This window comes from Canis lupus, chromosome 25 (assembly GCF_048164855.1).
Source record: "Canis lupus baileyi chromosome 25, mCanLup2.hap1, whole genome shotgun sequence".
NCBI classification, from domain to species: domain Eukaryota; kingdom Metazoa; phylum Chordata; class Mammalia; order Carnivora; family Canidae; genus Canis; species Canis lupus.
Genome location: NC_132862.1, coordinates 42,184,913 through 42,209,666, shown reverse-complemented (window position 1 = coordinate 42,209,666; position 24,754 = coordinate 42,184,913). Strand labels below are relative to the sequence as shown.

The following is a 24,754-nucleotide window of genomic DNA, read 5'->3' as shown; positions in this document are numbered from 1 at the left end:
AGGGAAGGGCAGAGGGAGAGGGAGAAAGAGAATCTTAAGCTGGCTCCGCATGGAGCCTGACGTGGGGCTCCATCTCACAACTCTGAGATCATGACTTAAGCTGAAATCAAGAATCGGGTGCTTAACCAACTGTGTCAGCCTGGCACCCCAGTTGTCCCCTTTTCCATAGAACATTTTTTCTTTACAGATGTTAACAAAATGGATTAGCCATGGCCTGTGGTTGTGCTTCCTTGGTTATTGCTGGGTATGAGACTATATGAGGCTAGATAACTGGCCACATAGAGCAGATTTGGCAGTTTCTTATACCTCTGTGTTTCATATTTCCCATCTCTTCAGCATATCCCCTATGTGAGACTTCTCAGTTGCTGGAAGAACCATATCAGCAAGTTCTGCAGGGAGAAGTTCATTATGGCCGCTACATATTTAGTGTTCCTATTACATTAAGATCTGTCTATTCATATTAATTCATGAGTTTCAAAAATCTCAGAAATGTCAATTATTCTTCCTAGCTTCCTCTGACCTTTATTCTTTCTTGACAGGTTAGTCCATTTGGGCACATTACCTTATCTCCCTAGTCTTTTTTCTTATTCACAAGGTTGGGTAAAGAATAGTTCTGTTTCTTCTGTGTCCTCTGAATTTATTCACAAGCTTTCATCAGCCCAGTTGAGGAAAAACATACTTCCTTTCTTATGGATAGTCTCACCCCTTGAGTAACTCTTCTTTCTAGTAGCACTTTTTAAAAGCAGTTGAATGAAAAAAAGTAAATAGATTTTTGCCTAAGAAACAATAAAATAAGTTATAATATCTTTGCTTTAAAATCATGGCTTGAGATCCCTGGGTGGCTCAGTGGTTTGGTGCCTGCCTTCGGCCCAGGGCGTGATCCTGGAGATCCAATGAGTCCCACATTGGGCTCCCTGCATGGAGCCTGCTTCTTCCTCTGCCTGTGTCTCTGCCTCTCTCTCTGTGTCTCTCATGAATAAATAAATAAAATCTTAAAAAAAAAAAAAGAAATATTTAAAAATAAATAAATAAAATCATGGCTTAATTTTTTAGGTTGGGGCTTGGCACTTTTCCTATTCTGAAATATTCCAGATCCATAATAATTTCCAGGTATTATAAGCTCTTAATTGCCAAAGCTTAAAAATAATATATATACTAGTACTTTCCTTTTCATGTTGTTGGACTTTTTTCTCATAGTCCTCATGCTTTTTCCCCTGACTTTCCTTGTTACATATTCTCTGTGTCACTTTTAGCCACAGAGTAATTGCCTTCTATTTGGAATGTAATTTATTTCCCTTTTTATCCTTGGCCCAGATTTGTTTGATTTCTCATTATGTAAAAATGAGCAAGAAAGCAAAACTTACTACTCTGTAGCCGATTAAAATGGAAAATAATTTGAGGTTTAGAGGATAATAAGTTTTATTTTTCTATCCATTATAAAAGTAAGAAAATTTAGGAAAAATATAGAAAACTAGAAAAAGGGGGAAAAATCCATATCCTACCACCCAAAGTAATCACCATTACTGTATTTCTTCATCTTTTCTCTTATGCATACGTTTTTATATAAACTTGTGACCATCCTCGAATAATAATATGATACTGTAAATATTTTAAATAACTTGGATCATGGACTCAGCTTGGCTAGAAATGCATTTGTATCATTTTAAATAGATTTTTTAAGGTTTTTGGTAAATATTTATTAAACAAAATGAGTGAATCCTTGTCCTTCTCTTGCCTCAATTTTCCCATGTCTCAAGCATGATAAATTAGTTTATAAGAGGTTTGTGAGGATTAGTGAAAAAATGTAAATGTGTGAAGCAGCTAGGTCTTGTCATAACTCTCCTGTGATGTCATAACATCACATTTTTTTCCCTAGAGAGCCCTGCTGGAGAAGAAGCAGAGAAAAAAGCGCCTTGAGCCGCTCATGGTACAACCAAATCCAGAAGCCAGGCTACGTCGATCAAAGCCAAGAGGTAGCGAGGAGCAAACTCCTTTGGTGGAACCTCATACCCCACAGAACGAGGTCATCCTACATGGTGTGTGTTTAGGCAGCATCCCTGCCCACTAGGGTACAGTTTTCAAAAACCTAGCAGAAGGCAGGAAGATTCTCAGATGGACCAGAGGGACAATATTAGCATCATTACTAGGTACCTTCATAAATCTTCTGGGTCTTTGAGTTAAAATAAAAGCAACGGTTTGATCAGTGGAAGGTACCTTGCAGTATGTGTCCATCCTAAAACTGTTGTTTTCATTGCCAAATGAATTAGTCCAGAAGGGCCTATTTGAGGAACATACAGTCTTGATTGTTGCATCATGACAGAGTAAGCCATGATGCCAAGAGTAGTAGAGAGCACCCATTCTTCCAATAGATAGGACTCATTGGACCACATGAAGTGGTGAGCTGTTGACTTGGACAGGATCTGAACTTTGAGGGGCCTACTTTGTTTTCATGATCTCATTCTTTGGTTTCTAAAGTATAACATCAAGTACATTTTATTTGGTAACAGTCAGAACATGTTAATAAAATGAACACCAGTCCTGAGTTCCTCTATTGACAAATGTCCATGTGGATATTAAGGAAGAAGTGAAATGCTTTTTGGTTCTTAATTCTAATCATATACACCAGAACCACCCAGCCAAATAACAGATAATACTTTCCTCTTTTTTCCTTTCTTTTGGACCCTAGGCATTGATGGTCCAGCTGCCTTCTTGAAGCCAGATGCTCAAGATTTGGAAACCAAACTTCATGTTGTCTCAGTAGACTCTTCTGCTGTGGAAGAGGATACCGAAGGAAGTGTTGATGGAGAAGGCACTTTGGATACTGTGTCCAAGCCAGATCTCCAGGAGATTCTCCAAAAACATGGTGAGGATTGGTAATGATTGTAAGGCAGTTAATCATCTTAGCCATGTATAATCTTTTCTTTTCCTTTCTTTCATTGTCAGTTAACAATCTAGATGATTCAAAATTGCTTGAAATGTGGCTTATGGCTTTACAGAGGTGAGACAGATTAGGCATCTTTGACATCTGAGAATTGACCATTGTCAACTATGGTAGTATTTACTCTGTTGCCTGAGAAAAATAAGATAATTACATATAAATTATCAGCAACATTAGTTACTATATGTGGCTATTTCTTTTTGACATTTTTAGTTCCCACTCCCTTCTTTTGACAAAGTTGCCAGTCAACACCCCTACTTGGCCTCCATTTCACAGTTTATATTGATCTAGTGATAAGGGGAAAGATAAGTAGTGGCTGAACAGAAACACACATTATATCAAAATATACTTAAGCTAATACTTTTTTCACTAGAGCTTACTTTCTGCCAGTTGGAGTTATCATTTCCACAGATATTCCTATGTATTTTAGGGATCTCTTGTAGTTTTCTTTCCTTCTTAGAAAAATAATTTTGGGACACCTGGGTGGCTCAGTGGTTGAGCGTCTGCCTTTGGCTCAGGGTGTGATCCCTGGGTGCGGGGATCAATTCTCGCATCAGGCTTCCCGCAGGGAGCCTGCTTCTCCCTCTGTCTATGTCTCTGCCTCTCTCTCTGTGTCTCTCATGAATAAATAAGTAAAATATTTTTTAAAAAGAAAAATAATTTTATAGTGGGAAGGAATTAAGTGTTCCCTTTTCAGATGAGAAGACTGAAATCCAGTCATGAATAAGTATTTATTGGGTGCCTGCTTTGTAATAGGCTGGCATTGTAGGTCCTGGGATGTGTGAATCGGGAGATTCTACCACAGAATGCAGAACAGATATACTTTCAAACAAATTCACTAGGTACTGAGGCTGTACTATATATTGGGGAGTTATAGGCACTTAGGCTACAGTGGGTTCCAGCCCTCCTGAAGTGTTTACTCTAATGGAAGAATCACATACTTAAATAGACGAGAGTGTCAAGAGAGGTACCTAATCTAGAGCTGAAGGTTTGGAAAGCTTTCCAGAGAAAGTGATATCCAAGCTAGAGCCTGATACAGGAGGAGGAGCTCACCAGTTCAGAATGGCTGGAGCACACAGTGTGAGGGGATGAGGTAAAAAGATGGATTAGAGAGGGGAGCCTGGAGGGATAAGTAGGCTCTGATTATATAGTCAAATATAGGCCATACTGGAAATTTGGACTTTACTTGAAGAGTAACAGGAACCTATGATTAAGATCTACAATGTAGCAGTTTGGTAGATTATGTCCCTTAAGTGGGTCCGATTTGTTTTTTCTACAAGTTTGGGAGAAATCTTTGATTTCCATCTTAAGACATATATTCACATAAGCTGAGTTCTTTGTATAAAAATGGCATTTGCAAACAGTACTAAGTGAAAATATCCACATGATTGTGAAGTTTTATGCCTTTTTGCTACAAAAGCACAGAAGGTTAACATTTTTTTCTGTTAACATAGAAAGCAAAAGAAAAAAAAAACAAAGAATTTTTTAAATAATAGCTTTATTATAGTTTAAAGTGGACAGTGGGTGTAGGAGGTGAAGATGGCAACAGAGTAGGAGGACCCTGGATTCACCTCGCCCTACGAGTACAACTACATAACTAGCAAATCATCCTGAATACCCTGTTGACCTGAAGACTGGCAGAACATACTCCACAACTAAAGGTAGAGAAGAGGCCGCATTGAAGAAGGCAGGAAGCATGGAGACGTGGTTTGGGAGAAAAGTGGATCAGGGCTGCTGTGGTAGGGAGGGAGGTGCAGTCATGGAGAAGGGCAAGAGACAGACTCACGCAGGGGAGTGCACATATAGTACTAGAGTCCCTATAGCAATTGGCTTGGAAAGTGAGAGGGGCTGGATTTCATGAGTTCTTGCGAGCATCGGGGCTTAAAGCTTGGTGTTCTGAAGGTCAGTGGGCTTTGCTCAAGGAGAGCTTGGAGGGCACCACGCAGTTCCTAGAGAAAAGGCAGGCAAACGACCTTTGCACATACAGTGTAGAAACGATCTGAAGAGTGCCCAGGGCACACAGTGGGAAGGTTAGTTGCTCATCTTGGAGCATTTCCCAGAGAGAGAGCATTCATGGAGACACCCCTCCAGGAACAAAGAAACTGGCAGGTGCCATTTCCCTCCCCTGCTCCTTAGCATAGGCACATAGCCACCTGTGAGAACCAGTGCAACACTGACACTCACTACCTAACTTGCTTACACCAAGCCCCACTCCACCCTTGGATCTGCTCACCCTTCCTAGTTATGCATGCCTCAGTCCCTGAAGTGGGTAGTCCCCTCTCCAAATCCCTCCCCCAGGCCAAACCCCTGCCCATGTTTTGTCTCCTGACCTGGAAGCGTGAGGCCCCAGTTCCATTGGCAGTGGTAACAGGTCTCATTTCACAAACAGACCAGAGCAGACCTAATTAAAACATGCCACATTCAGGCCAGGGACTAAACACTGCCAATAACAGGCAAAGAGAACCTCTGCAGATGACTCTCCTGAAGGATAAAGCAGACAGGACACAATTGCAGAGCACATGCAGCACATATTGGAGACATTCCTGGAAACACCAGGCCTTGAGAAACGGGACACTATACTGCAGGGCACTGTAACATATCTTCTTGATAAAGCCATTACCTTCAAGAACAGAAGACACAGCTGACTTTTCTAACACAGAGAAACAGGCACTGAGAGACAAAGTGAGAAGACAGAGGAATTTGTCCCAAATGAAAGAACAGGACAAGGCCATAGCCAGAGATCTAAGTGAAACAGGTATAAGTAACATGCCTGATGGAGGATTTAAAACAATGATCATGAGGATATTCACGGGTTGAGAAAAGAGTGGAGGACATCAGTGAGACCATTAATACAGAGATAAGGAATAACAGCAGAGAAAAAGGGCTCAATAGACAAAATGAGAAACATGCTTGATGGAATGAACAGCAGGCTAGAAGAAGCAGAGGAACAAATTAACGACGTCAGAGACAGAGTAATGGAAAATAATCAAGCTGAACAAAAGAGAGAAAAAGAATTTTGGAACACTAGAATAGACTTTGGCAACTCAGTGACTCCATCAAACACAATAACATTTGTATTATAGGAGTCACAAAAAGAGAGAAAAGGGGCAAGAGAATTTATTTGAGGAAATAATTGCTGAAAAGTTCCCTAATCTGAGAAAAGAAACAAATATCTGTATCGAGGAGGCACAGAACAGATCCACACCCAAGACATATTGTAATTAAAATGTCAAAATATAGTGTTTAAGAAGAAATATTAAAAGCAGCAAGGCAGGGGCACCTGGGTTGTGCTGTCAGTTGAGTGGCCAGCTCTTGATTTTGGCTCAGGTCATGATCTTGGAGTCATGAGATCAAGCCCCATGTCAAGCTCTACACTCAGTGCAGAGAGTCCTCTAGAGACTCTCTCTCCCTCTGCCCCTCCCCCTATACACTCACATAAATAAATAAACAAACAAATAAACAAACAAAGCAGCAAGTCAAAAGAAGACAATACAAAGGAAACCCCATAAGAATGTTTAGCAGATTTTTCAGCAGAAACTTTCTAAGCCTGAAAGGAGTGGCATTCAAAATGCTGAATGGGAAAAACCTGTAGCCAAGAATACTCTGTTTAGCAAGACTGTCTTTCAGAATAGAAGGAGAGATAAAGCGTTTCCAGACAAACAAAAACTAAAGGAGTTGTGACCATGAAACCAGACTTGCAAGAAACATTAAAGGAGGGTCTGGAATGGAAAGAAAAGACCAAAAATGACAGTGTGAAGATAGGAAACACAAAAGCAGTAAAAATGAATATTTCTGTAAAAAATAAAGGAACTCACAAAATAAAAGGATATAAAATATGATACCGTATACCTAAATGTAGGGAGGAGAGGAATAAAGAATGGTTTCAAACTTAAATGACCATAAACTTAATACAGATCACTATATGCAGATGTTATATGCAAACCTAATGGGAACCACAAGTCAAAAACCACTAATAAATATGCAAAGAATAAAGAGAAAGAAATCTGAATATATCACTAAAGAAAACCAACAAACCATGAAACAAAGACAAGAATCAGAGAAAAATCTTCAGAAACAACCACTAAACAAGTAATAAAATAGCATAAATACATATCTATCAATAATTAGTCTGAATGTAAATGGACAAAATTTACAATTTTACAAAATTTACAATCCAAACCAAAGACCTAGGGTGATGGAATGGATAAAGAAACAACATGAGGGGATCCCTGGGTGGCTCAGCGGTTTGGCGCCTGCCTTTGGCCCAGGGCGCGATCCTGGGGACCCGGGATCGAATCCCACGTCAGGCTCCCGGTGCATGGAGCCTGCTTCTCCCTCTGCCTGTGTCTCTGCCTCTCTCTCTCTCTGTGACTATCATAAATAAATTAAAAAATTAAAAAAAAAAAAAACAACAACATGAGACCCACCCATATGCTTACAACAGACTCATTTTAGACCAGAAGACACCTACAGATTGAAAGTGAGGGAATGGAGAAAATTTATCATGCAAGTGGATGTCAAAAAAAAGCCAGAGTAGCAACACTTGTATCAGACAAATTAGACTTTAAAACAAAGACTGTAACAAGAGACAAAGAAGGACACTATATAATCATAAAGGAGACAATCCAACAAGAAGATATAATGACTGTAAATATTAATGCACCCAACATGTTAGCACCCAAATACACAAAACAGTTAAAACAGGGGCACCTGGGTGGCTCAGTGGTTGAGCGTCTGCCTTCGACTCAGGTAGTGATCTGGAGTCCGGGTATCAAGTCCCACAATCAGGCTCCCCACAGGGAGCCTGCTTCTCCCTCTGCCTATGTCTCTGCCTCTCTGTGCCTTTCATGATTAAATAAATAAAATCTTTAAAAAAAAACAGTTAATAACAAACATAAAAGAACTAATTGAAAATAATACAATAATAATAGGGGACTTTAACACTCCTTACATCAATGGAGAGATCATCCAAACACAAAATCAAGAAGGAAAGTGGCTTTGAATGACAAAGTGGACCAGATGGATTTCACAGGTATATTCAGAACATCCCATCCTAAAACAGCAGAATGCACATTCTTTTCAAATGCACATGGAACATTTTCCAGAATGCATCACATATTACACCACGAAACAAGCCTTAACAAATTCAAAAGGATCGAAGTCCTACCATGCATCTTTTCTGACTATAGCACTATGAAACTACAAGTCAACTACAAGAAAAAGAAAATCTCTGGAAAGACCACAAATACCTGAAAGTTAAATAACATGGTACTAAACAATGGAGTGGTCAACCAGGAAATGAAAGAAGAAATTAAAAAGTACATGGAAAGAAATGAAAATGAAAACACAAGTGGTTCAAAAGCCTTTGGGATGCAGCAAAAACAAATCTAAGTGGGAAGTTTCTGGCAATGCAGGCCTACTTTAAGAAGCAAGAAAAACCTCAAATATGCTACCTAACCTTATACCTAAAGGAGCTAGAAAAACAACAACAACAAAAATCCCTAAAACCAGCAGAAGGAAGGAAATAATAGATTAAAGGAGAAAAAAAAACAAAACAAAACATAGAACAGATCTATGAAACTAGGAGCTGATACTTTGAAAAAAATCAATAAAGTTGATAAACCTTTAGCCAGACTTATCAAGAAAAAAAAGTGGTTCAAATAAAATTACAAATGAGAGAGGAGAAATAGCCAACAGCACAGAAATACAGTTATAAGAGGATATTATGAAAAATTATATGCCAACCAAATTGGACAACCTGGAAGAAATGGATAAATTCCCAGGAAATATAACCTACTAAAATGGAAACAGGAAGAAATAGAAAATTTGAGCAGACCAATTACCAGAAAATAAGTATCCCCAAAAATCAGTTATCAGAATCAGTAATCAAAAACTCCCAACAAACAAAAGTCCAGGACCAGATAGCTTCACAGGTGACTTCTACCAAACATTTAAAGAATTAATACCTATTTTTCTCAAACTATCCCAAAAAATAGAAGAGGAAGGAAAACTTCCAGTTTCATTCTGTGAGACACCATTACCCTGATACCAAAACCAGATAAAGATACCACAAAAAAAGAGAACTATAGGCCAATATCTCTGATGATGAACACAGATGCAAAGATCCCCAACAAAATACTTGCAAATTGAATCATCCAACAATACATTAAAAAAAATAATTCACCGTGCTCAAGTGGGTTGCAAGGGCAGTTCAATATTTGCAAATCAATCCACATAATACATCACATCAATAAGAAAGGGTAAACAGTGTAGAGGTTCCTCAAAAAGTTAAAACAAGAACTACCCTATGATATAGCAATCACACTACTATTTACCCAAAGAATATAGAAATACTAGTTCAAAGGGGATTCATGCACCCCTATGTTTAAAACAGCATTATTTATGATAGCCAAGATATGGAAGCAGCCCAAGTGTCCATTGATTGATGAATAGATAAATAAGATAGCCCGAGTTCCACATCGGGCTCCCTGCATGGAGCCTGCTTCTCTCTCTGCCTTTGTCTCTGCCTCTCTCTGTGTGTCTCTCATGAATAAGTAAATAAAATCTTTTTTAAAAATGTGAGGATAAAATGAGAAAATAGTTTTTAATGAGATAGGGTTTTTCCCCCCGCGGGGAGCCTGATGTGGGACTTGATCCTGCCAGGATCATGACCTGAGCCAAAGGCAGATGTTCAAGCACTGAGCCACCCAGGTGCCCAATCAAATAGTTTTTAATTTTTTTTTTAATAAAAAGTACTTCATAAATCCAAGGTAATAGCATTTCAAACATTCCCAACTCTAATTAGTTAGACTAGAGATGAACAAAATGCTGGAAAACAAAAAAGTAACTGATGTAGAGAACAATAGATCATTGAATTTTTTTAAATTGTGGTAAAATATACATAACATAAAACTTGTCATTTTTTAAGTGTACAGTTCAGTGACATTAAGTACATTCACATTGTTATGCAAGTATTGCCACGATCCATTTCCAGAACTGTATATTAAAAAGGAATGGAAAAAAAAAAGAAAAATAAATAAAAAGGAATGGAATTCTGACACAGGCTACCATGTGTTATCTGTTCATCAGTTGATAGATACATGGCTTGTTTCCACCTTTTGGATATTGTGAATAATGTTGCTGTGAACATTGGTATATAAGTATCTGTTTGAGTCTGTGCTTTCAATTCTCTTGTTACATACCCAGAAATAGAATTACCACATGTGGTAATTCTATCTTTAAATATTTTGGGAACCACCATACTGTTTTCCACAGTGATTGCCCTATTTTACATTGCACAAGAGTTCCAATTTCTCTGCATCTTTGCCAGTACTTATTTTCTATTTTTTTTATTTGCATTTGCATTTCCCTAATGAATAGTGCTGTTGAGCATCTTTTCGTGTGCTTATTGGCCATTTATATGTCTTCTTTGAAGAAATGTCTATTCATGTCCTTTACCCACTTCTGAATTGGGTTGTTTGTTTTGTTGTTGTTGAATGTGTGTTGCCGAAGTGCTTTTTCTATTCTGGATATTAATTCTTTATGGAAAGGGAAAACAAGGGATAGATCTGAGTGAGAATATGAAGAAAGAATTGTCAAAATTTGGATGAAGTAGCTATGTTTTAAGTCAGAATAGCTGGAATGTGTTAAGCAAGAAAATTAAAATTATATTTGGATCGATGATTTATTTTTTAAACCAATGTTGGCAGTTTTTGACAGTTCTTCCTTTCTGCCAGGTATCTCAGGTAGTTTGAACTTTGATGAAGAGGAGACCGATGGGGAGGAAGAAGGAAAAAAACTATGTCATTCACCATATTCAGTGGCAGAGAGACCCAATTCTGCTTCTAGCCAGAAATCAACCACAGTATGTAGTTCTGAAACTTCTTCCTTTGGAACTAATTTAACTATTTCCCAAATGTATGTCTAGTATTTAAACATGATTACTGAATGAAGGTTCCTTCAAAAGATTTAAGGTCAAATTTAGTCTTGAGGTTCATGACCTCCCTAATTTCCTGCATCTCAAGCCAGCTATTAGTGGAGTTATATCCCACTTTTGTACTTAGCTCCTTCATTATTTCCGATATTCATATACTTATTTAACTTCTCAGAGTTTCCCCTTGTTTTGTCAGGAGACTAGAGACTAGGAGTAAATCACTAAATTATTTTGTCCATTAATTGTTTCTTGAGGAGAGTACGTTATCTGATCCAACCTCCTATTGCTCATGTATGACTGTTCTTTCAGGATACAGGAGCTTCTGGTTCTGCATCCCAACAAACTGATAACCAGCTGGGAGAAGTGGAGAATTTAGAGGACTTTGCATATAGTCCTGCCCCTCGGGGTATTACAGTAAAGTGTCGGATAACCAGGGATAAAAAAGGAATGGACAGGGGTCTCTTCCCCACTTACTATATGCACTTGGAAAAGGATGAAAATCGGAAGGTATGAGAATTGGTTCTTTTTTTTTTTTTAAGAGATTTTATTTATTTACTCATGAGAGACACAGAGAGAGAGGCAGAGACACACACAGGCAGAGGGAGAAGCAGGCTCCATGTAGGGAGCCCGATGTGGGACTCGATCCCAGAACTCCAGGATCACACCCTGAGCAGACACTCAACTGCTGAGCCACCCAGATGTCCTGAGAATTGATTCTTAAGACAGATCTTGAGATAGAAGGGAAGAATATTGTGGGAATAGATTGTTGAAAGGTCTTAGGATAGGAGAATAACACTGGCATTGGAGCAAGTTGGCTGGAAGCAGACTGTATTCATTAATTCCCAGTTGCTGTGTTCTATCTTCAAAGAGCTCATAGTCTCAGGTAAAATCTACTCTACTCCAAAGAAAAAGAATATAAGAAAATGGAAAATAATAATTTAATGTAATCATTTGCACCTCTATCCTATTTTTTGGTGGAGGGAGGGTGTTACTGTGGGCTCTCTGGTTTTTATTTTAATTACGGTAGAACATGACGCTGGAAGAAAGAGCAAGTTTTAGTGAATAGAAGGAATTGGAAATATAGAAGGATATGCAAGTTAAATGTCTTATTCCTCACTCTAGAAATTCTAATTTACTTTCAACCAAATTTGAGGCAATTTAATACTTGGTAATGAACAATGTATTTTGTTTTGCTACCAGGTCTAAGCTGATGATTTTAAGAGCATAGAAATGAGATGATGATTGATATCGTTATTATAACCTCTAATTTATTAAGTGTTTATGATGCACTGGGCATGTGCTTAGTGCTTTGTGTCTATATAATCTTCTACAATCCTAATCACAACCTTGTAAGATAGGATTTCTTATCTCTGCTTTAGAGATGAGTAGCTGGGGCTTGAGGAGTGACATACCTGCCCCAAATCATGCTAAGTGGCAGAACCCGAGTCAAACCCCTATCTGTTTGATTCCACAGTCCCTTTCTTAATTATTGCCATTCTCCTGCTTCCCTGTTGTCCAAGTCCAGTAGGGTATGGGAAGGATACACAAGTGTGACAGTGTTCATGTCACTGGAGCCACAGGGGTTTAAAACACCAACATCCAAAAAGGAATAGGAAGAAAGCAGCTGTGGTAAAGAATGGGAAGAGTGGGTAGTCAGCATCCTGTGTCTCCTGAAGTTGGAAAGACCCTTCCTCACTAATTCGGATGAAGCTTTTTTGAAAAAGCCACTGGAGGGATCCCTGGGTGGCGCAGCGGTTTGGCGCCTGCCTTTGGCCCAGGGCGCGATCCTGGAGACCCGGGATCGAATCCCACATCAGGCTCCCGGTGCATGGAGCCTGCTTCTCCCTGTGCCTATGTCTCTGCCTCTCTCTCTCTCTCTCTGTGACTATCATAAATAAATAAAAATTTAAAAAAAAAAAAAAAAGAAAAAAAAAAGCCACTGGAGGTTTTAGGGATAAGATTGCACATAGTTGCAGTAGTCCCCTCCCATCCACCCGGTCCAATTTTTTGCCTTCTGCAGTTTCAGTCACCTACAGTCACTGCTGTCTGGAAGCAGATGGTCCTCCTTCTGACATAGGTTGGGCAGGTCAATAGTAGCCAAATGCCCCCTCTCTTCATCTTATCACATAGGCATTTTACCATCTCACAGCAGCATGAGAAGAAGGGGAGTATGGTACAGTGAGATATTTTGAGAGAGAAAGACTGCATTCATACAACTTTCATTATAGTATATTGTTAGAATTGTCCTATTAGTGTTGTTGCTAATCTCTTGCTATGCCTTATTTATAATTTAAACTTTGCCCCAGGTATGTGCAGAAAAAAACATAGTTTGTATAGTGTTCAGTACTATCTGTGGTTTTAGGCATCCCCAAGGGTCTTGGGACACAGCCTCTGGTGGGTAAGGGGGTCTAGTATATATGGAGAATCCAGCTAAGTGAATTTTGAAAAGCTGTATAGTAGGGAAACCCTGATAGTGAATTCTGAGAAGCATTATAAGGATTAAAAAAAGAATTGAAGTTCCAAAGATTGGTCTTCTCCAAGAAAACACCTAGTGGCAGATGACACTGGTGCCAGAGGAAGCACTGGGATGGGAGGCCACATGGCTTCAGCCGTCAAGGCCAAGGAGCTCATGACAGCAAGACTAAGAATGAGGAGTGGGTGCCTCTCTCCAATTTGGGTTGTCTTGTCAAGGACATAAAGTTCAGGTCCCCAGAGGAGATCTATCTTTTCCATCTGCCCATCAGGGAATCTGTGATCTTTGAGGTATTCCTGGGATCGTTCTTCCAGGATGAGGTTTTGAAGATCATACCTGTGCAAAAGCAGACCCATGCTGGCAGGCAGACTGGGTTCAAGGCATTTGTTGCCATTGGGAATTACAACAGACACATGCGTCTGGGTGTTAATGCTCCAACGAGGTAGCCACTGACTTCTGCAAGACCATCATTCTGGCCAAGATCTCTAGTCCCAGTGCAGCAAGGTCTCTGGGAGAACAAGACTGGAAAGCTCCACATCATCACTTGTGAGGTGACTGGACACTGCAGCTCTGTGCTGGTGCACCACATCCCCACCCCCAGGGGCACTGGTATCATGTGGGCTGCTACACGTGGGCCAGGGGCTGCAGAGCCACCCTGGGCAACTTCGCCAAGGCCACTTTTGATGCCATCTACAAGACCTACAGCTGTCTCATCTCAACTCTGGGAAGAGACTCTTTTCACCAAGGCCCCCTATCAGGCATTCACTGACCATCTTGTAATGACCCACACCAGATGCTGTTGCCATCATGAAGTTTATATACAAGAAAAATTAAGGTGAATTAAGCCTGTTAAAAAACAAAAGATCAAAAGATTGACTGCTTGGTACATGATAGGCACTTGCTAAACATTTGCCAAGTAAATAGGTAGGACGGACTGTGGTGGTTCTCTTGACATTTTTGACTGGCATTTTTTCTTTTTTCCAGATATTTCTTCTTGCGGGTAGAAAGCGGAAAAAGAGCAAAACTTCTAACTACCTTATTTCCACTGATCCAACAGATTTATCTCGTGAAGGGGAAAGTTATATTGGCAAGCTCAGGTGAGAGCAGCCTTGTATCACTGACCTATTCTTTCTGATACTTTTATTCCTGTAGTTTCAGAGCAATCTGTATTTTTTTTTACTCTGAGCATGTATGATGTTGTAATCTTTAAAAAAAAAAAAGTTCACGGAGCATCTACGTCCCTTCCTTATGTTAATGAGAGATCTTTGAAACAGTGGCGATGAATATTTGGAAAATGGCAGAAGGGCTTCCATTCTGTTCCATACCTGTCCTAGATTTATATTTGTGTAGGAGAAAAAATATAGATCATTAATGGCAACTTTGTCCTCTCGATTCTAGATCCAACCTCATGGGGACCAAGTTTACAGTTTATGACCATGGTGTCAGCCCAACCAAGGCCCAAGGCCTGGTAGAAAAGGCCTATGTCCGGCAGGAGTTGGCAGCCATCTGTTACGTATGTGCCATTCTCGTAAAGCACTCTTTTTCTGAGTCTTTTCCCTAATCTCCTGGGTGTCCTGCTGGCACTTGAAACTTACCCAACACTGAGCTCATGATCTTCCTTCCGAAGCTTGTTTCTATTTCTATAATCCTCCTCTTCTGTTGCTGGTTGCATTTTTCTCTGTATATTCAAGTTTTAATTATTTATGAATTGCCAAGTTTGGTTATTTTTTATTTTTTTCTTTAAAAATTTTTCTTATATTCAAATTCAATTAATTAACATATAGTGTATCATTAGTTTCAGTGGTAGAGTTCTATTATTCATCAGTTGCATACAACACCCATTTCACCACCACGTCCTCCTTTATGCCCATCACCCAGCTACCCCATCCCCCCAACCCCTTCGCCTCCAGCAATCCTTAGTTTACTTCCTAGAGTTCAGAGTCTCTTACGGTTTGTCTCCTTCTCTGATTTCGCATTTCTTCTCTTACCTGCTCTTTCGTTTTCCTAAAACACAGCTTCAGTAGATCCTGTAGTTTTTCTGTTTCAAATCTTCTAACGACTACCCATTGCATCCAGAATAAAGCCCTAATGTGTTAGCCTTTCCTCCCAGACTCCTCTAGTGGTCCTGGCCCCCTCCTGTTCCCCTGTTCTAGCCATGACAGCCCCCTGTCATTCCTTTGCTGCACCATGTGATCTTTCTTCATCCAAGAGCCTTCCTTTCCCTTTCCTTGTCCTTTATCTAATCAATTGATGCCATTGGAGAAGTCTTTCCTGACCATTGATAGAGTCTACCTTATGTACACATCCCCATGGCACCCTGTGCTTCTTCTTGTAACTAACACATTATACTTATTACTGCTTGTTCAACATGAACCTTCTCTACCAATTTGCAAACTCTTATTCTCTGTTACATCCTCACTAGCAGAGGGACCAGTGCAGGTAGGCACTCAAAGCGTTGTTGAGTAAAAGAAAGCAAGAATCAAATAACCTGACTTAGCTGTTGCTTTGATTCCAAAGTCTTAACTTTTGCTTAATTTAGAATTAATCTCATCATTTCCCATGAGGTTTTATCTATGTGATTGAGAAGCATTTGACTTAGTATTTTGTAACATAGTATATTTTTTTCTCCCACCTTCAGAATCCATTACATATTTCAATTGCGTATAACTTTCATATGTATGTACATATGTATGTGTATGTATGTATAGGTGTACAAACACAAACGTATATACCTACCTATTTGCTGTGTTATTTTATTCATATATAGTCTTCCTGGCCTGACAGGTGTTTAAGGTTTTTTTTTAAGGTTTGTTTCCTTTTTTTTTTTTTTTTTTTTTTCAGATTTTATTTATTCATGAGAGATAGAGACAGAAGCAGAGCCAAAGGCAGACACTGAAGTACTGAGCCACCCAGGCATCCCATGTTTCTTTTTTTTAAGATTTTATTTATTAATGAGAGACACAGAGAGAGAGAGAGAGCGTGGCAGAGACACAGGCAGAAGGAGAAGCAGGCTCCGGGCAGGGAGCCTGACATGGGACTTGATCCTAGGTCTCCAGGATCAGGCCCTGGGCTGAATGTGGCACTAAACTACTGGGCCACCCGGGCTGGCCATTTTTTTTTTCTTTTTAATTAAGGTATAATTGACATATTAGTTTCAGATGTACAATGTAATGACTTTTTTTTTTTTTTTTTTAGTTTTTAAAAACTACTTATTTTTAAAGATCTTATTTATTTGAGAGAGTGAGAGCGAGCGAGCATGAGAGGGGACGAGGGGCAGAGGGAGAAGCAGACTTTCTCTGAGCAGGGAGCCCAATGTGGACTCAATCCCAGGATCTCGAGACCGTGACCTGAGCCATAAGCAGATGCTTAACCAAGTGAGCCACCTAGGCGCCCCAAGATTTATTTATTTATTTGAGAGAGAGTGCATGTGCACACGTGAGTGGTGGGAGCAGTAGAGGGAGAGAATTCCCCAAGTAGACTCTGCCCTTACTGCAGAGCCCAATGTGAGGCTGGATCTCAGGACCCATGATGTGACCTGAGCCGAAACCAAGAGTTAGACACTTAATCGACTGAGCCACCCAGGTGCCCCAATGTAATGATTTTATATATGTATATATTGCAAGATTTTATATATGTATATATTGCAAGATTTATATATATGTATATATTGCAATGATTTTATATATGTATATATTGCAAGATATGTATATATTGCATCACAGTAAGTCTAGTTAACATCCATCACCACACATGGTTATAATTTTTTTCTTGTGATGAGAACTTCCATGATCTACTCTTAGCAACTTTCAAATATTTACAATATTATTGTTTCCTGTGTATAGTTGACATACATAGTTTCAAGTATACTACTTAGGGATTTATACATTATGCTATGTTCACCAGAAGTGTAGCTACCATCTGTCCCAATACTGGTGACTATATTTCTTATGCTGACATGGGCATTTGAATTTTTTTGCCTCCTGCTATAAGCCCTATGTAATTTGAGCTATAATTCTCACTGTATATCATATAGTGCCATGTCCTCATTGAGAAATAAATATTTATTGATGATGACAGCATTGGACAGTTTGCTCACAATTGTCTCAAATTTCACTTAACGCTAAAGAATAAGAATAAAGTTTCAAGCCTAGAATAGAATCTGTTCTAAATTCAAGTGTTCACATTAGGTTTAAAAGGAGGTACAGTATTACTTTTCTTTTTCTTTCTTTCTTTCTTTTTTTTTTTTTATGGGAGAAGGAGCCAATGAAATGGCTAGTCTTTATTGGAAAGAAGAAACTTCACAGCACATTTTGAGTAAATTAGTGCAAAGGCTCAGTGGGCCAATTGGTGGGGCACCAGCTTGTAATGGGTTCCACAGCTAGGGCATTGCTGGGCCTCGCCTTTGTGCAGCCAAAACCAGATGACGGTACTATTGTCCTCTTCACAGATGCAGCCCACTATTCGCTTGTTGGTGATAGATGGGACTAAATTAGGGTCTTCTTTGGTGCCTGCAGCTGCCTTTGGGGCTAGAATATTGTATGGGTCCAGCCCCTTCCTTTCAGCCATCATGACCTCCCTCTCCAGCCCTGTCGCCTGCTCGTCATCAGTAGGAACACCACCTCCAGACGCCATTGAGCGCACCACGACAACTCCATTGGGACCACGAGCCCTGAGGGCCTGCGCAGCCAGCGCTCCAACTCCGCGAAGTAACCTTGAAGCCATCACGCCCGCTACAAGCAGCCTATTACTTTTCTTTTTTTAATTTTCTGTCTCTCTTCATTTACCTACAGTAAAGTAATAAAATAATTTCTGGTCTTTTTGACATCATCACTGGACATTTTGCATGCCCAAGAAAGTCTTGTGTTAAGAATGTGGGCTTCTTTTTCCTTTCTGTTTCCCAAGTCCCTGCCTTATTGTCCTATCTTCCAGGAAACAAATGTACTTGGATTTAAAGGTCCTAGGAAAATGTCTGTGATCATTCCAGGGATGAATATGAATCACGAACGGATCCCATTTCAGCCACGAAATGTAAGTACAGAAATATTTAATCAGCAAAGGCATCTGAAAGACAAGAATACAATACAGGCAAGATCAATACCAAAAAGTATTGATTCTTGCAGAACCTCAAATATAGCTCATACCCTTCTCTAGGAGAGTGATCACTCCAGAACATCAGGATAAGTGCAATTGCACAGTAATTGCTAAATTGACATGAAACCACTTAATCTGCAAAGAGAAATGCTAGATAATCTATCAGAAATTTAAAATCTGCCTTAACTTTTAGCATTCTTTGTTTCTGTTGTACCCTTTCTGAAACGGAGACAATACTCCCCAACTCTACCTTCTACATCACAATGCTGAGAGTGAATGATTTCCTGTGGTTCTCAGTACAACGATTTTTCCTTCAAACAGGACCACGAGAGCTTGCTTTCCAAATGGCAAAACAAAACCATGGAGAACTTGATTGAACTGCACAACAAGGCCCCGGTCTGGAATGATGACACACAGTCCTATGTCCTGAACTTCCATGGCCGGGTCACTCAGGCATCTGTGAAGAACTTTCAGATAGTCCATGACAATGACCGTAAGCATGCAGGAAGGGCTGGGTGGGAATAGGAGGAAAGATGTTCTTACATGGTGGGGAAACAAGTCTTTCCTATCATTGACAGGAAGTTCTGTTCACGGCAGAATTATTTAAGAAAGAAATTATTTCTTTGGAAAGGCTAAAGTGCAGTTTTATTTATGTATTTTACTTTTAAAGACTTATTTATCTATTTGGGGCAGAGAGGGGAAGAGAGAGAGGGAGGAAGAGAATCCTAAGCAGGCTCCACGCTGGGTGTGGAGCCTGATAAAGGGCTCGATCTCATGACCCTGAGATTATGACCCCAAGCTGAAACCAAGAGTTGGACGCTTAACTGACTGAGCCACCCAGGCATCCCTAAAGTGGCAGCTTTATTTTTTTTTATTTTTATTTTAAGATTTTATTTATTCATTCATGAGAGACACAGAGAGATAGAGAGAGAGGCAGAGACACAGGCAGAGGGAGAAGCAGGCATCATACAGAAGAGCCTGACGTGGGACTCAATCCAGCGTCTCCAGGATCACGCCCTGGGCTGCAGGCGGCGCCAAACCGCTGCGCCACCGGGGCTGCCCAAAGTGGCAGTTTTAAAGTAAAACTTCTGAACCACTGTTTGGCAAACAGACACAATGGCCCTCACTCAGTAAAGGTTCCTCGGCATGTCTAGCCCTTGGAGCTTGTGCTGCTCCCTCCTCTGACCATTTCATGCTAGTCAGGAGTAGCCTCCTGCTTTCTGAGAGGAAGAGAAATAGGAACTTGGCTCACAGTTAGCAGTCTTGTCAATGTCTCTTTCCATCCTTCTCAAGGTTTCCCATTTTAAAGAAACTGGTGGTTGACTGATGTATTTGGAGTCTTCTGTGTATCCTAAGTAGGCTTTTTCCCAGTACGGCTCCATTATCTTCTAATGTCCTAATTTCTTTCTGTTTCTAGCTGACTACATAGTCATGCAGTTTGGACGTGTGGCAGACGATGTGTTCACCCTGGACTACAACTACCCGCTGTGTGCACTTCAGGCCTTTGCCATTGGCCTTTCTAGCTTTGACAGCAAGCTAGCCTGTGAATGAGGGAAACAGCCGGCGCCGAACTTTCTCACTCAGAGCTTTCAGAAGCCAATAATTGCCTCCTTTGCTTTTGCCCCAGGACATGAAGAGCGATAGGCTGCCCCTTTGGGAGTCATCCCTGAATGTATGTATATGTGTCTATACACATGTGCGTGTTTACACATATGCCTATGTGTAAACACACACATATGTACACACACACTCAACTTCTCTGGGTTTTACAGACCCGGACAATGATCACAGCTTAACATGGGTGAGAGGCTGTTCACAGCACAGGGGTTCTTGTCCAGAGCACATTGGTAACTCCTGAGGCTGTTGCCCCACAGATTCGGACCTTGAGAGCCAGATTTTCTATGCTTGGAGACGTGCAGCTAGAATCAGGTCTAATGATTAAATACTTGGGTCTTTTTTTTTTTTTTTTTTTTTTTTTGAAGACCTTTCCAGAGTGGGACAGTTCCCTAAATTGCCTTTAGTCTTCAGGTCTGCACATTTTTTCCATAAATGGCCAGAGAGTCCTTCACAGCTGCTAAGCTTTGTTGTATTACAAGCACAGCCATGGCCAGTTCATAAACCAGTGAGTGTGGCTGTGTCCCACTAGAATGTTATTTACAAAAAACAGGCAGCAGGCCAGATTTGGCCTGGGGACTGGGTTGCTGGCCCCTGCTCCAGATATATTTCTTTACGCTATGGGCCTCTCAGCATCTTCCAGAATGGGCCTGTGGTCATGATGTCATATGAGTGGGAAATGGACAACTCTAGGAAGCAACAGTCCCACGGACTGGATCTAAAAAGGTACTCAGCTCCATCCACATAGCTTTTACCTTATTTTTTAAAATTTATTTTTATTATTTTTTTTAAAGTATGCTTTACGGGCAGCCCGGGTGGCTCAGCGGTTTAGCGCCGCCTTCAGCCCAGGGCCTGATCCTGGAGTCCCAGGATCGAGTCCCACGTCAGGCTCCCTGCATGGAGCCTACTTCTCCCTCTGCCTGTGTCTCTGCCTCTCTCTTTCTCATGAATAAATAAATAAATAAATCTTAAAAAAAAAAAAAAAAGTATGCTTTACATCCAACATGGAACTTAAACTCACGACCCTGAGATCAAAAGTCATGTGCTCTACTGACCAAGCTGGCCAGGTACCCCTTAAAATTTTTTAATTAAAAATAAATAAATAAATAAAATAAAAATTTTAAATTTTATTTTACTCTTTTTCAAGTAAGTTTCATGTCCATGTGTGGCTTTTTAAATTTTTTATTTTTATTTTCCTTTTTTTTTTTTTTGAAAAGTAAACTTTGTGTTTACTTTGTTTTGGTGATGATGGCTTCTAGAGCATCATTTACCTTCAGAACTGGGAAAAACCCCAACTCAGTGATCATTTTGAGTCCACACAGGTAGCCTAATTCTGTGTCCTGCTGGAAGTACCCAAGGTGGGGAGACAGTGTCAGCCACTTCACCAGCCTACGAGAAGAATTTAATGCTCACTTGGAAACAAATCTAGTATCGTCTGGTCCTGATCAAAGAAAATGTGGTATTTGTGAGAGCTATCTTGCTTTCCTCGTGGGGCTTAAAGGCATGGATGTCAGAGTGCCCCTCTTCCCTCTCTTCCCTTGGAGCCGGTTGGCTGGCTGCAATCGCAGTCAAAACTGCTGTGACCAAATTTGTGATCAGTGCTGTGAGAACTGTATTGTCTTAATTTCAGTTGAGGCTGAAAGCATAAACTCTAGAAGTGACTTAGTCTAATGAAGCCTGAGAGTAATATGACAGTGGCCTTCATTTCCAATCCAGGAGTGCCTCCTACAGCCATCTTACTACGGAGCCATTAGCATAGAAGGACACACATACCCTGTAGACCATGTGAGAGGTAAGAGGACATTATGTATCAACACTTGTCATTGTCATTATCCAGAGAGGCGGCAGGGAGGCTTTGGTGAAGATCCACTAGCTGACTGAGCTCCACAGACCTTGTTAGGCAGAACTTTGGGCCTTTCTTCTTAACATAAATATTATCAGCTCCCTAAAGCCTGGCTTATTGGTACAGATCATGCTCCTGTCACTTTTCCTCACAGATCATAAGAGTTTTGCCAAGTCTTTCAGATAATTAGCACCTCCTAACAAGTCATAGGACTCTGCTTGCTACCGTTCCGCAGTCTCAGAATGCCTCTGAATCTTGAGAATCCAGGAACTTTGTGAGTTCTGCATTCAGCATCGGTCACCTCCGAAGCCTGTATGCACCAAACTCTTTGTCAGTATGGGGCAAGGAATCAGAGGTGCTTGTTCCATTATATTTCCCTCCTGTAGACTTCCTTTTTGGCTCTGCTTCCTGTTGGTCCTTGCTCCACATCAAATAGCCATGCAAAGGAAAGAGATGTGGGAGATGAAAAGACTCTTTGCTCATCCCCTGCTGGCAAATCCTAACTGCTTTGTTTTGACATGATTGGTTTCCATCTCAGGCATGCTTCCCATCAAGTGCCTCATTCATAGAAGTGCCCTAAAGCCCTTCAGACCTCTGGCACCACCGTCCTGATTTACTGTGTGACCCACCCTGGTCGAAAACAGAAAGCTGTTCACTGCTCTCCAGCTGCAGTAGATGACAGTGTCTGGGGACAGGGAGCCTGATGGGGCGACTGGATCTAATCCTGCTTCCTCCTGCTCTGTCTGGCTCTGAGACACCTATACCCCAGCTTCATGTACTCTCTGCTTGAGTATACAGGTGATTGGTTTTATATAAATCATATTTATACCTTTTGTATGCTACATAAATAAAAGATAATTTATATAAAAATCTAAGTGTCACTGGTCTTTGTGAAGTCCCATCCCTTACGGAGTTCTGCAGTCATGTTCTGGAATAATACTTTTCATCACGTGAATCAGTTCATCCCAGGATGGCAGGAGTCTGCAGACTCAGAAGGCTGTCTTCTGGAGACTGGACTCCTCATATTCATGACACCAAGAATTTTCTAGATAGAAGACAGAGCTAAGAACTGAGCGGAGAGGGGACCACAGAAGAGTGGGGTTTATATTGTTCTAGATATCTGCCCCCGTCAACCTCCTGGATCTTCTTTGTTGATATCACTTACTGATTTGGCAGCAAAACCAATTAAATATCTAAAACTGAAATAGACCCTCTCTTGCCTCTGAGGGTTTACATTTTAGACCTACCTTATAGAGACAAGATGAAAAAAATTACATGTTCACAAATCTTTACTAGGCCTTCCTGCTCTTATCAGTGTTCTAGTGAAAATGAGTCACATGGAAGGAAGCAGGAAGAGCCTAAAAATCAGGATGAGAGCTAGAGTCAGAGTTTAATTCTTATGGCTTGGTTTTTCTTCTTCACGTGGTTCTTCTTGGCTAAGGTATGTGGTTGGATGAATGGATTATTTATGACACCATTTTGCATACTTTTCACTGACCAGGGTAATATTGCTTCACTGGTCATCAACATGAATGATATGGGCAAGTGGTTTTTAAAAATCTAAAACAGGACTACAGAAGGTTCTTTTTGATCAGAAGTTTAGTAAATCACACAACCAGCATCGATTCCCTTCCTTTAGAAGTTCTATTGAGACCAAATTCCAGGGTTTTGACCCCTTTTCTGCCAGTGATTTGCCATGTGCCTCTTTCCTCTTCTATACATTGATAGGGCTTCAATTATATGATCTTCAATTCTTGCATATGGTTTTCCCCACTCGTGCTGACAACAATGTGGAATTCCTCTACTTGCATTTTGTGGGGTTTTTCATTTTTTTTTTTTTAAGAAAGATTTTGAGAAAGAGGGAGAGAAAGAGGTTGAGAGCACACAGAGGGAGAGAAAGTAGCAGTTTTCCCGCTGAGCAGGGAGTCCGACATAGGACCGCAGGGTCCTGGGATCATCTCCTGAGCTGAAGGCCGATGCAAAACCGACTGAGCCGCCCAGGCGCTCCTCTATTCGTATTTTCTTTTAAAGTTTTATTTATTCATGAGAGACAGAAAGAGAGAGAGACATGGGCAGAGGGAGAAACAGCCTCCCTGCAGGGAGCCCGATGTGGGACTAGATTCCAGGACCCCCGGATCATGACCTGAGCCCAAGACAGACGCTCAACCTCTGAGCCACGCAGGCGCCCTCTACTTGCACTTAATTTAACTCTCTGGTTACCTTCTGGACAACTTCATGCCTTTCATAGCTGAAGATACTGCTGGGAGGAGTGCCAGGGATCCCAAGAAAAGACCATTGATGCTTAAGCTAAGGAACTGGGGAGGGCAGATTCTGAATGTCTTTGGTGGGAGATTCTAGAATGGCAGGAGTGCATGATGTGGGAGAAATAGGATCTGGTGCTGAGGAAGTGCAGGACCTCAGAGCTGCTTTTCCCCAACCACTGGAGACATCTTGCTCCACTGAGAAAACCCTGGGATGTGGCTAGCTGCCCTTCTCCTCAGCCTCCAGCTCCCCCTCCAGCTGGAATGGCTCCTGCTGGTGCACTCATGCCCTATGTCTTATAGCTGTGTCTCTTATAGTCCAGAGCCCTTCCTTCCCCATGCGAACCCCACCTAGAGGCTTGCCAAGGACTGGCCAAATCCTGTCCCACCTCTCAGACACATTTCTTGACCATTTGCATATTGGATTGTTTTGTCTTCTCTCCCTGCTTTGATCGCCTAGTTATCATAATCAATCTATATTCCTTAAAGGTCTTCACACACTCCTTTCCACAAAAAAAGCCAGGGACACCGCAATAAATGAAGGATTTGCCATTGGTGCTCAGAATTTAGGTGGCTTGATGAAACCATGGGTTCCTGGCAC

At 40.8% G+C, this 24,754-nt stretch overlaps 1 protein-coding gene and 1 pseudogene across 11 annotated transcripts in view; one reads left to right on the top strand and one right to left on the bottom strand.

Annotated features, from left to right (window-relative positions):
- TULP3 (TUB like protein 3) overlaps window positions 1-22,762 on the top strand; it is a 65,642-nt gene extending 42,880 nt beyond the window's left edge. For 5 of the 11 annotated variants that reach the window (XM_072799425.1, XM_072799427.1, XM_072799429.1 and 2 more), the window contains 9 exons: window positions 1,877-2,036; window positions 2,687-2,863; window positions 10,675-10,802; window positions 11,181-11,378; window positions 14,329-14,441; window positions 14,743-14,857; window positions 18,274-18,372; window positions 18,757-18,928; window positions 19,853-22,762. In XM_072799425.1, the coding sequence (XP_072655526.1) occupies window positions 1,877-2,036; window positions 2,687-2,863; window positions 10,675-10,802; window positions 11,181-11,378; window positions 14,329-14,441; window positions 14,743-14,857; window positions 18,274-18,372; window positions 18,757-18,928; window positions 19,853-19,986 (1,296 nt within the window). In that variant the 3' untranslated portion in view covers window positions 19,987-22,762. The remainder of the gene's footprint in view (window positions 1-1,876; window positions 2,037-2,686; window positions 2,864-10,674; window positions 10,803-11,180; window positions 11,379-14,328; window positions 14,442-14,742; window positions 14,858-18,273; window positions 18,373-18,756; window positions 18,929-19,852) is intronic. The other 6 variants (XM_072799428.1, XM_072799430.1, XM_072799432.1 and 3 more) reach the window with 3 other exon arrangements.
- Window positions 17,556-18,104, bottom strand: LOC140617670 (cytochrome c oxidase subunit 5B, mitochondrial pseudogene; annotated as a pseudogene).
- Window positions 22,763-24,754: the final 1,992 nt, after the last annotated feature.